Here is a 13,459-nt window from a genome sequence, read left to right on the forward strand (position 1 = left end):
ATGCACATAAAATCACTCCCATCTCCATGTGAATAGATGAGGTAAAGCCAAGCACAGGAAATGCAGAATCTGCAGACGCTCACAAAATATTTTTATTTATTTATTTTTTCACATAGTGCAATTCCATTGAATTCAAGTCTTTATAATCTTTACAAATTCACTGAACTTAATTCTCATGGAATTTACTGCTTGAGTTTCTTCGTTTCAAGTAATTACTCACTTATGTGTAGATGTAGATCAACTCAGGAGCTCAGCTACTTCTATTTACACTTTATCAAGTCTTATCTCACACTTGGCAATGGCATTAACATGCAACCTGTATCCGGATATTGTCCACATACACATTGAAAGATAAGTGTAAACGCACTTCTGACTGGAATATCCGATCAGATCAATATCCGGTCAATCTTTAAAACAGTTTATTTAGACTTATATGATACTATATGTGTTAATTGTGCATCATTATCTGAACGAGGCCTGTTCGTCAGTTTGGCCTGCTTCACTGGCTCTGCAAGAGGTTTGAATCTGAAACACTATTCGATCCGTTTCACGAACAATCCGTTCATTCATTGCGTCTGTCACGAGACAAATGAACAAAAGACTCGGAAGGTAAAGTAATTATTTATGTTCCCTGTAAATAATTTTTGACTGCATTATAATGATTTCTTAATTCAGAATATGATAAAGACTGTGTAGGTGGATGTGTTCGGGGAATTTTGATGTTAAAAGTGTAGCATTTAAAGCCCTTTAAATGAACAAAATGACTCGAAAAAGATTCATTCATTTTAATGAACGAGATCGAACAAGCGAGTCAGTAAAATGATCCGAACTTCCCATCACAGTGTGCCATCAAGTGACAGTCTGTGGGGTCAGTCTTGTTTAGGCCAATAACTGAAAAGGTTCGCACAGCGTCCGCATTTGAGTGTGGCAGGCTCAACACAATCTGGATAACCTTTGATCATTTGGGGATTTTTAAAATGCCACTTGCCCGATTTGCCAAAATGGTTTTATTGAGCAATTAGCTAGCCCATATAACAAACCATTGCAACTATAGTTGAAGTTTGTACTCTTGGTACCTTTTTACAGTCTATGCTTGGCACACAGACTGATAAGGCAAGGCTACGACACTAGTGACAAGGCACACCATTTTATTATCTGCTTACCTTGATTGTCATCATTGGGCTCTGACTGCTCTGAACTCCCTATGAACTTTTCACAAGCAACTAATGTATCAGGTGCAAGGTTTTTATTGAATCAACAATCAGAGAATACTGTGAGAATGACGTTGTATACAGATGTTAGGTCTGTGGGCCTTAAACTCCTCTTCTGTCATTAATACGCTGGGCTCTAATCATCAACAGAAAATTAACGGATTGAGAGGGGAGTAAAATTGATTTTGGCGTCACATTTCTTGCGTGTGCATGAGAGCGTGAGATTGATGCTGAAAGCGTGAGTTTCATGCCAGATGTGTGAGAATTGGCAACCCTATAAACTCAGCCATAGTAACCTCTTGAGGTGGACAAGGTGATCAACTCAAGCTCCACTCTTTACCCCAAGGGTACTCTAAAACACCAACTAAAGCTATCCAATCAGAAAAAAACAGATGAAGTGACCAGGTGTAAACAGGCCATAAGACTTTCAATATTTACTCACCCCAGCCAGTCCCATTAAAAGCATACTGGGAACTGGAAATCATCTGTCCTTTTTCAATAATGCAGTGCATGTTGCTGCCAATGAAATATATTTTAATGCAGAGGATTAATGGATTGAGTAAACTTCTGTTTAACAAATTTAAACCGACTGCATGCTGTAAAAATAAATTGTGATAGCTTGTTCAAGAATAATTTTTATTGGCTTATTTTAATTATGTAAATTGTGCAAGCAGGATTATTTTTAAAGGAAAATCCATTTTCCCCCAACAAGATGTCAACCTACAGTATATATAATTTCAAACCATCCCGTTAAACTGACAATCATTTTCTTGTTTGGAATGAGCTCATCAATGTGACATTTTGATGACATTTTATGTGGTCTTTTGAAATTTGGTTGTATCTTGCTTGCTAGTGTATTACTGTTACTGTAATATTATTCTAAACACGTTTTCCACTTGTTTATACACACAGAGGGAGGATTACAAATTGCTGCAAGTCGTACATGGCACATAAACATTAGTTTAGAAAAGTAATGTTCCCATAACGCTTGAAAAAAAATATACAGAAAACATTCCCTTAAGGGGACTTACTATGCAAAATTCACTTTTATAAGGTGTTTGAACTCAGATGTGTGTGTAAACAACCAGCCTATATGCTGATTTCTCGCAGCCGCCATTTTAAAATGGCTCCGGTGGGAAGAAAACCGGAAGTGTCGCTTTAAATCATAGGAGAGTCGCGAATGCGATGGCGTATTGTTGTGTTTAATGTAGAAATTTGTTTTTCTAAAAATGTACATACATTTCATAAATAGTTTAGACTATATACAGTGAAATTTATCAATTTATAAATATATATTCAGAACTTTAAAAAAGAATTAGGAACGAACTATATACACGTACATATCCTATATTGGATATTAACATCTAATGTTTTAATCGCGGCAGCAGCTTCAGGTTGGTAGTCCAAGACATTGTTGTCTATCTGTACTTCCGGGATTCTTCATTCCGAAAGAATTCATAAATAACTTTTCATAACTTAATGGGAATGTTAGCAGAACATTCATATTAGCTAGGTAAGTAATATCTTAATAAAATGCAAAATTATCAAGATGAGAGACTGAATATGTATTCTGTTACACATTTTTGAAGTCAATAAATCTATATTTTTTATGTTATATTCGAATTTCATATTGTTTATTATATGTTTGAATTTGCTCAAAGTCTAGAGTGAATGCCCCATTAGAGTGAAGATGCAAGAGACATGAATTATTCTATAGCTCTTTAGTAACTCTACAGCTTCACTGACTTACAAATGAGCAACGATGATGTTTATGCTGCTCCCGGTAGCTTTGTTGCTCCCTCTTGGATTAGACGTACACAGTTTTCTGAAGTAAAGTGCTACATCCTATACTTTTGATGTTAGAGGGATCAAGCATTAGGGGAAAAAAAGGCTGGTAGCAAGGTTTGTTCTTTTTGCTTTATTATTTGCTTTTCTAAAGTGAACTCCGTTGGTGCAGATACATCAAGTGAGATTGAAGTGCCGTGGGGCCTAAATTGGAATCTAGCCCATGTACCATGTGCATGCCATTCGCAGAGCATGGGCTATTTTGCATTGCTATCACTATAGCAACCCTTGCAGCCACTTGGGAGTTCTGGGTGAGGACTGCTATACTAATGGACTGAAAATAAATCTCAAAATAAAATACATTTGCAAACCTCACTTAATCACTGGCTTATAGCACCGCCATACCACAAATCAAATTTCTGTAATGTTCTCATGGCAGATATGGCTGTCTTTATGATACAATTATATGTTGGTCATATACTGGCACTTAAAAAATGGATAAAAGGCGTCATGCATGTGTGTTTGTGTATTCACATGTTTGTGTATTCATCTGTGCTTACAAAAGGTAAACAATGAGAGTAAAAAATGAAGGAATTATAAAAAGGTTCATGGGAAGACCTCTGAATGACTGCTGATGTGATGGATGGGGAGAAAAGATACACATGGTGTGAAAGACAAAGATAAAGGTGAAAGATAGGAGAGGCTCTAACTGGCTTGAGGTTAATCTTTCTGACAGTTGCAAGGACAGCATGATATAAGCTGTTCTCCTTCATCATCGCTTGTTTCTTTTTTTCACTCATCCTGTAAACAGTCTTTCGGTCATGTCTGTTGTGTAGCCTCCCTGTTTGTGAGGGGAGGAGTGAAAGGCAGAGGAGGCGGGGCATCATATTCTGGAACCTTCTGTTTTTAACCACCTCTCATTTCTGTCAAATTAACATTTCGACTTTCATCTCTGAAAACGTGTGTCAAAATATAAATCTCCAGTCTTACAGTAGCTACTCCCGCTAACATGCGTATATTGTGTATTTGGCCCACTCCCTCTCTCTTTATTCTGTTTTTATTCAATTCTAAAATCCGAAAATTTGTGAAATATTGAAAATTCAATATAAAAATATAATAGTGAAAATTCTCTCATTATTTACTCATCCTCTTGTTGTTCCAAGCAGTAACCATGTTTTTTCCCGAGCCTTATTTTAATTACGAACCTAAATATTTAAGTAAGTTCTTTGATGTAAACAGAGTGTGCAAACGTGCCTACTCAGAAGAGCACACGTGAACACATGAGATCATAATTTTAACAATAAAAGTGCAACGTTAAAAACCATTGGTTAAAGGTACAGTAAGTTCCCTTACTCTATATACAGTGAAAAACTGTAAAAGAATGGGACAGTCGTGTAATTTTACAGTAAAATACTGTAAAAAGTGTTATCTATATGTAAATTAGGGCTATGTTGTTAAATAAATGTTTATTTAGTCATATCTGTTACTATGATGGTGTTTTGCATCTATGTATTTATGACATTGTATCTTCTATTTTAGTATTTACCTCAAGCTGAACTTAATCATGGTGGCTTTCTTTTAATCAAATGTGTTTTAAGGTGGTTGCCAGTATATTATAAAGGTATTAATATTAGAGGTTATTTTAGTTAATGAAATTTAAATTTAAATAGGGTAAAGGTCTGGCAACCGCAGCTATCGTTATTTCAGATTTGTGCATGGCCTTTTCACTGACTAGTTAAAGTCTCAATTTGTTCCTAATTTAATCTTATGGCTGATACAGCAATCAACTGTGATATTAGAGAGCTGGCTGCACTCTTGTCTAGTCATCTGTATTCTGCTGCTTTAGTTAGTGTTCGCATGCAGTGCGGATTGGTGGATTGCCATCATGATAGACTCTCAGCAGCTTGTGCAGGTGAAACGCTCCATGAATCTTGTGTTTTTCACACGTTCGTTCTTGTCCCCTCTTTCTCAGGTTCCATCATTAATGATGGACGCCCAGTTTTCTGAGTTCACACCTGACATCACTCCCATCATGCTCGCTGCCCACACAAACAACTATGAGATCATCAAACTCCTCGTCCAACGCAAAGTCACCATCCCTCGGCCGCACCAGATCCGCTGTGACTGTGTGGAGTGTGTGTCCAGCTCTGAAGTGGACAGCTTGCGTCACTCTCGGTCCCGTCTCAACATCTATAAAGCGCTCGCCAGCCCCTCTCTCATCGCCCTCTCCAGCGAGGATCCCATACTAACCGCCTTTAGATTGGGCTGGGAACTGAAGGAGCTCAGTAAAGTGGAAAACGAGTTTCGGCAAGAGTACGAGGAGCTTTCTCAACAGTGTAAGCTCTTTGCTAAAGACCTGCTGGACCAGGCACGTAGCTCCCGTGAGCTGGAGACCATCCTCAATCACCGTGATGACCAAAGCGAGGAGCTGGACCCACGAGAGTGCCGAGACTTGGCCAAACTCAAGCTAGCCATTAAATATCACCAGAAAGAGGTGAGGAAACTTCTATTGGCTTCTTGAATAAACCTGTTGTACGTGTGCATGTTGAATGTACGATGGGAGATTTATCCTTCTCTTTATGAGAAATGAGAAAGCGTTTATTACTGTGAGTTTGGCTGTTTTTTGCAATTGTAACTGAGATTTCCTCTCCAGTAATTAAACATTTACATTATCTTGAAATCTCACTCCCAAATTGAAAGGAATTTTATAGTTTTGCAGAAAATATTGAAGCTTTTTTTGTCACATTTTTAGGAGGGAAATGTATGTAATTGACAATACCATTATGCATCTGCATACGTTTTTTTTTTTCTTTATTAATTTTCAGTACTTGGTTATTCTTAAAATATATATACATTTAAATCAGAATAAATTTAAAGCAGTAAAAAATGCTACAATGTAGTATAGATAATTATTATTAGTATTATTTATTATTATTATACATTTATATTTCGGTTAATTGTAATGCAGTTTCAAAAGATTTTAATAAATATGTTATAAAAATAGGCAAAATATATTTTTTGTGGTAAAATGTTTTAAAAGTTTTTTGGAGATATGCACCCATATACTCCATGACATTTTTTTGCACTTTTTGTGTATTTTTCCCCATAACAATGCAGCATAAATGCATCAAATTTGAAATGTCATGCATTTATAGTCATTCCTGTCATTTCCAAATTACAGCATTGTTGAAACCGTAAAATTACAGTAAAGGGCTGGAACCACAGCTGCCAGTACTTTACTGTAAAATTACTGCATTGTTGAAACTGTAAAATTACGGTAAAGGGCTGGAACCACAGCTGCCAGTTCTTTACTGTAAATATACAGGTTAATTTTTTACAGTGTATGGAACATAGACTTAAAATTTACAGGATAAAACTGTTTATTGAAATAACAGTATTTTACTGTTGGAAATTGTCTGTATTTTTACAGCAATTTTTAACAGTGTAGATGCATGACAAAAGCCGATTGCTTCACCAACCCCAAATTTTAGCAGCTAGAGAAAAATCTAGCTTATGTATGAATTTCATTGTATGGCAAAAGTCCACTTTTTTATGTGGAATTTATTATTATTCTGCAGACCCTTGGAATATTCTTTTATTCTTTAGAATGGCTTATTCCAGACCTAAAGCAGTAGGGAAAGTGTCTTTCTATCTTTCTCTCTGAACTTTGTGATCCACTGTAGGATAAGATGTGTGCTGAATACCAGAGGCTTGACGAGATTAGAAAAACAGGAGATGGAGACAATGAGAAAGAAGCACCAGGTAGTTGAAAGACAGGAGCTTTGTTCCAAAACCTTGTGAGCTGCTACACTGCCTACTGCCTATAAAGATGCCTTCTAAGTCAGCATCCAAATTATCTTGGAAGTAATTTGAGTAAATGGAGTTTTGCAATTGAGACTTGGCATAAAATTGATTTCAAATGACACAATACTCTAATAAACATAAAACTACATTACACACAAATATTGGGTTAAATTTGAATTACACTTCTGAACCATTTTTATCGACACTTAACTAAATGCAATATACATTTAATCTACATTTCTCCTCGTCTGTCATCTTGGATGATTTTTTTTCCACTGACCTTGTCGCAGTGCATCATGGAATTGCATTCTCCACAAAAGATGCATGATGCTGTCTTAGCAATTTGGCCAAAAGAAGGCAGCATAATTAAGTTTTGAAGCTTACCTTTTGGAACAGCTTATACTGGAAGTGCTCCAATGATGCTTGAAAATGCTTCCTCTGTTGGCAGATCACTAGGTTTTGGAAGAAGAAGAAAAAATAAGGTAGTGACGTGCTAGGTAGAACGTTTGCAGCATTTTCTGAACATATTTCAATGTAGAATTTCTTTCAATGTTTTGACTATTTTTCTGCTATTGGCTTCCATCACAAAGCAAATGTTTAAATCAAAAACGTTTACTTGAGACTGTGTAAATCTGCTCCTGCAATTAGCTCTAATTGTTTTGTGCACCTCAAGGAAAGCTGCTGTGAATACAGATCACAATGCTGTACGCATACGCACACATGGAAAGATGGTCAAGAAGACAGATGTGGTGCTTTGAGCCAAGACATGCTATACAATTGAAAGAGAGATCAGGATTATTATGAGCACATTTAGTGTGCCATAATATTTGTAGTGATTAAAGTTTTAGGATGAGATTAAAAATTGAGAAAACGTTAGCTTAAGATTTCTAGCTAGTTACTTAAGATTTCATAAAGTAATTTGTCTTATATAAATTGTTAATATGACAATAGAATGAGTCAGAGAAGATGACACCGTAATACTGGGCTGAAAAGGTAAGGAGAGTGCAGAGAATCAAATACAGCCAGACAGGCTTGCTTGAAACATCACTAAAGATTTTTATCAGATAATGACAGATAATGCTGCTTATGGATTTCATTATACACTCACCTAAAAGATTATTAGGAACACCTGTTTAATTTCTCATTAATGCAATTATCTAATCAACCAATCACATGGCAGTTGCTTCAATGTATTTAGGGGTGTGGTCCTGGTCAAGACACTCTCCTGAACTCAAAACTGAATGTAAGAATGGGAAAGAAAGGCGATTTAAGCAATTTTGGTAGTTGGTGCCAGACGGGCCAGTCTGAGTATTTCACAATCTGCTCAGTTACTGGGATTTTCACGCACAACCATTTGTAGGGTTTACAAAGAATGGTGTGAAAAGGGAAAAACATCCAGTATGCGGCAGTCCTGTGGGCGAAAATGCCTTGTTGATGCTAGAGGTCAGAGGAGAATGGGCCGACTGATTCAAGCTTATAGAAGAGCAACTTTGACTGAAATAACCACTCGTTACATCCGAGCAGTGTTGTAGTCGAGACCACCTCACTCGCGTCCGAGTCGAAACAGAGACCAGAGAGAGTCGAGTCCGAGTCAAGACCGAGTCCATAGAGAGTCGAGTCCGAGTCGAGTTCGAGACCAGAGGCGGTCGAGTCCGAGTCGAGGCCGAGACCAGTGAGGGTTGATTACCTAATTTACTTTTATTTACTTAGAGAAATCCTTTATTTTTACTAAATTTACTTAGAGTTTAAAAAAATATGATCAGTTTAGGGTAAAAAGGCCACATAGTAGGTGGTGTTAAAAGTCATTTTATTACAATTTGTCATGCGCAGTTGCGCACTAGAAAATCACCAATCACTGGGCGTGTCAATCAATTTAAAGAAATATCTTATTAACATACATTAATAATTATGAAAAATATTTTGAATTGAACTCGAGTGGACTCGGGAATAAGTCCGAGTCCTAAAAAAAAAAATGTTCGAGTACGAGTCAATTCCGAGTCCAAATGCACACGAGTCCATGACAAGACCAAGACCATTAAAATATGGTCTCGAGACCGAGTCCGAGACGAGTCCGAGTCTCGAGTACTACAACACTGCAACCGAGGTATGCAGCAAAGCATTTGTGAAGCCACAACACGCACAACCTTGAGGCGGATGGGCTACAACAGCAGATGACCCCACCGGGTACCACTCATCTCCACTACAAATAGGAAAAAGAGGCTACAATTTGCAAGAGCTCACCAAAATTGGACAGTTGAAGACTGGAAAAATGTTGCCTGGTCTGATGAGTCTCCATTTCTGTTGAGACATTCAGATGGTAAAGTCAGAATTTGGCGTAAACAGAATGAGAACATGGATCCATCATGCCTTGTTACCACTGTGCAGGCTGGTGGTGGTGGTGTAATGGTGTGGGGGATGTTTTCATGGCACACTTTAGGCCCCTTATAGTGCCAATTGGGCATTGCTTAAATGCCACGGCCTACCTGAGCATTGTTTCTGACCATGTCCATCCCTTTATGGACGCCATACCCATCCTCTGATGGCTACTTCCAGCAGGATAATGCATCATGTCACAAAGCTCGAATCATTTCAAATTGGTTTCTTGAACATGACAATGAGTTCACTGTACTAAAATGGCCCCACAGTCACCAGATCTCAACCCAATAGAGCATCTTTGGGATGTGGTGGAACGGGAGCTTCGTGCCCTGGATGTGTATCCCACAAATCTCCATCAACTGCAAGATGCTATCCTATCAAAATGGGCCAACATTTCTAAAGAATGCTTTCAGCACCTTGTTGAATCAATGCCACGTATAATTAAGGCAGTTCTGAAGGCGAAAGGGGGTCAAACACAGTATTAGTATAGTTTTCTTAATAATCCTTTAGGTGAGTGTAAGCTCACAGGTCTGAGGAAGAGCCTCTATGCTGTTGCTTAGAGCTATCGTTTAATGGGATGATTCTGGTTTCTCTGAACATTCTGGGGTTTTTTTTTGTTGTTTTTGTGGCTGATAATGTTTGTGTACAAGGTTATACAACCCTTTGACAAGACATCTACTTGGTTTCTGGCGATTGGAACAAGCTTCAAACATTAAGTATCATGTGTTATTTTCGTATTATTTATCTATATTAGTGTTTATTAATATTTTGAATACGCTTTTATTTTTATATTTTAAGTTTTAATTTTAGTTTGAGTAATTTTTAAATATTTCTAATTCTATTTAGCTTTAATTTATTTTTATTTCCGTTTTTTTTTTTACAGAATATTTATATTTTATTTATGTATGTTTATTTTGACATTACAGAGCCCCAAAACACAAAGTACCAGAACATGTACTTGTACAGTCCAAAATACATTATTACAAAATAAACCAAGACAGGGTGATCAGGACTCTGATACAAAGCAGACATGAAAATACAAATCTACTACAAAAAATTTGATCTCAGAAAACAGTCAATAACCAATCATAATTGAGCATTCTGGCGCAGTGGTAGTTAAAGCCAAAGCATGTAATTTTTTTTTAAGTGTTGAAATTAGTTATGCCGTGGATAATATTCAGCCAAAATTAATTGGAAATATATGCCATTTTATATTGTGTTTTTGTTCAAGGTTTCATCTTTTTTTGATGTCAGCTTCATTTCAATTAGTTTTAGTTAATAACTTTGGTGTATACTGTGTAACTTATCCCATGTTGTTTGTATGAACATGAATGATACCCTGATGTGTTTTTTGTGGATACATTTCTAAGCAATCAGATAAAAGATTCTATAGTCCCTTTCTATCCTTCTTCTGATCTTGTTCCAATCTCATCCTTTTTTCTCTCATCACCTCCTGTCGTTCCATCATCTCTTCTTTTCTGTAATTTTGGAAGAGGGAGGAAAGTTGATTTACTGCAGTTGATTCCCCCTCCCCCATTCCCCTTGTTCCCTCATCCCACCCCTCCACTCATTCGCTTTTTGAGTCGATAAGGATTACATAGCCCATATACTCTGAGCAGCACTTTGCTCAATAACTGCTGTGCTTCAATCTCCTTGCCTCGCCTCTCATCTGAACTACTGCTTGAAGTCTGTGCTGTATTCATGCGCATCGATAGACACAACTGCTGCTGTTATAACTGTACAGAGGTGGATTCTGGGATTTGGCCAGTGTTATTGAAAGGGACTTAAAAGGTTGATAAGCTGATCTATTACCACGTTTAGGTCAAGTTGTAGTAATTCCTTTCCATGATTTATTAATTTGTTCCCTCCTGACGTTAAATCTTAAATCAATGCCGCGACTTAACTGAAACGCGGGACGAAATTAATAAATCATTGGAAGAAATTTTTAATTCAGGGTAATTATTTCTTTTTCCTTTTTTACATTTCATGTCTGTAGCTCTATACACTTGGATATGGATCAAAACAAAGAAGAAAAAGATGATCGCAATTTCTGTTTCATATACTTTAAAGCTTTAATAACCTCATCAAGCTGAAGTGTGTACATTTAGTAAATATTTAATCTAGGACACTATTTTTATGAAACAGAAACCAAAACTAAAGTCTTAGACTTACTAGACTTAGCTAATTGGGTAATTAGCTATTTAGTATTCTTGTATTCTCAAGTGTTAAAGTAAACCAGTTGTAGGAAAGTTCTTCGGCAGTGAGCCTCTTGATATTTCAGCCGAACTAAATTTACAAATTGCTACTCTAGCATAATTTTTAGTCACGGTGAAGTGTGTTCAGACTACTACTAACATGTTTATCTTTTATATTAGTTTATCTACAGTGTGTGCCTCCTAATCACATAATTTACTGCGTATTAATAGTTTGTGTTGTTAAATCTAGGTATTGGGTATGATTAAGGGATGTAGAATGCAGAATAAGGCATTAAAATGTGCTTTATACGTACTAATAAAAAGCCAATTTGGTAGTAATATGCAAGCTAATAAGTTACTGGTTAATAGTGAGAATTGGTCTCCAAACTAATGTGTAATTTTTTTTTTTTTTTTTTTTTTTTTTGCTGTTTTGACTGAATATTTCAGTAAATGAACATACTTCAGTTAGTACCGCCGAATAACTCTTCAGTTTTATTAAAATAAAGACATTTCAGTAATTTTAAGACACAAGCATTTACCCACCCTTGTGTCATTTCAACCCTGACTTTTCTTTCATTGGAAACAAAAAAGGGACATTTAGCAGAAGCTGCTCTTATTTATTCATTGAAATTGAGTCAGGCTCCAAAAAAGACAACAACAACAACGACAAAAAATCGGCATAAAAGTAATCTGTACACCTTGTGCACTATACTGTACAAACCAAGTCTTCGGTTTCTTCGTGATAGCTTTGTTCAAGGATCAGAAGGGTCCCCCTTCACTTTATTATAGAGAAAAGAGCAGTTTGGGAGTTTAACATTTACATTTATGTTCTATGGAAGACAGAAAGTCAAATGGTTTTGGACAACATGAGAGATGTTTCTTAATAATGGGTGAACTAAAAGGACATTTACATGAGTCATGACAGTTTTCAACTAAATGTTTTGGTAGTTCATTTACACGACAACAACGTTTTGGGAGCCTGAAAATGCAAATTTTTGAACACGATACCATTATTGTCTCCATGTAAACTACAAAAATGTGAATTTGTGAAAATGGTGACATGCATATACAGTAGATTGGTGCAGGGATGACGTAATTGTGTAGGCCCACCCGGAAGTTAGCATCACAATGATTCTCTCAACAAAAACCCAATATAGGATTTGAGGTTTTGATCAGGTTTGAGTTTAGCCTGACGTCGTCATACTCAGATTCTAGTCAGAATGTGAGTCTGAAACTCCTCCATTGGGCTGTGATTAAGGGAGTGTGTTTCAACCGATTCAGTTAAAAAAGCCTCTGCACTCAATTGGATTGACCAAATCCCGTAGGAAGGACGGCAAAAACATCTCTCCGATTGACAAATGCCTTGATCGCGGTTCTCTGTTCCTCTTTTAAAATAAATGCGCAGTCTACATCTTCTATAACAGATGCGATGGCTGAGTCTACTCATCCAAATTCTCAAGCGGCAGCCAGTCTTTGTTGTAAACGAATTCAACCCAATCGCTCTTGGATGATTATGTTAATGTTGATGTTGATTCATCTGTTCATCATCATATAAAGCCCACCCTGACAACTTGATTGGTCCGAACAGCTTTGGTTCGGGGCATACTTGCTTCTCAACGGATCAAGTCCTGACCGAACTTCCCATCCTCAAATGATGTGGGCAGGGCTAAGTTCGGCTGGCTTCCAGGCTAGTTTGAGTTAATACTAGTTTTCAAGAGCGCGATTACAAACACAAGAAGGCTGTGATAGTGGACTAGTGAGTTTACCTGTTCGGTTGATGCGGTTTAATCTCCCCGTCAACATCTATAGTCTCATTTAGCCACTTGTTAGTAACCACCTTTTTCAAGACAAGTAAAAAGTTTTAAAAAGTCACATTTTATGTCATAGAATAAACTATGCAAATATCTTGAACTTGTGTTCGCCACAGACCTAATTTCAGGCATATAACCAAAACTTATTGGAAAAAACCCATTGACTTTGGGACAATGGAACTGGGAGTGCTAAAATGCTAACTTGTTTCCATGTTTCATCTGTGCACCTCTCTATTACATGTTCAGTCTGGCACTGTAGAAGAATGTGTAAGTGCGT

The 13,459-nt window shown here is 36.9% G+C and overlaps 1 protein-coding gene across 6 annotated transcripts in view; it reads left to right on the top strand.

Annotated features, from left to right (window-relative positions):
- Window positions 1-13,459, top strand: part of trpc5a (transient receptor potential cation channel, subfamily C, member 5a) — an 84,090-nt gene that overhangs the window by 25,984 nt on the left and 44,647 nt on the right. For all 6 annotated transcript variants that reach the window (XM_089132493.1, XM_039653144.2, XM_039653146.2 and 3 more), the window contains exon 3: window positions 4,969-5,490. In XM_089132493.1, the coding sequence (XP_088988619.1) occupies window positions 4,969-5,490 (522 nt within the window). The remainder of the gene's footprint in view (window positions 1-4,968; window positions 5,491-13,459) is intronic.

This window comes from Pimephales promelas, chromosome 6 (assembly GCF_988280905.1).
Source record: "Pimephales promelas chromosome 6, fPimPro1.hap1.1, whole genome shotgun sequence".
NCBI lineage: Eukaryota > Metazoa > Chordata > Actinopteri > Cypriniformes > Leuciscidae > Pimephales > Pimephales promelas.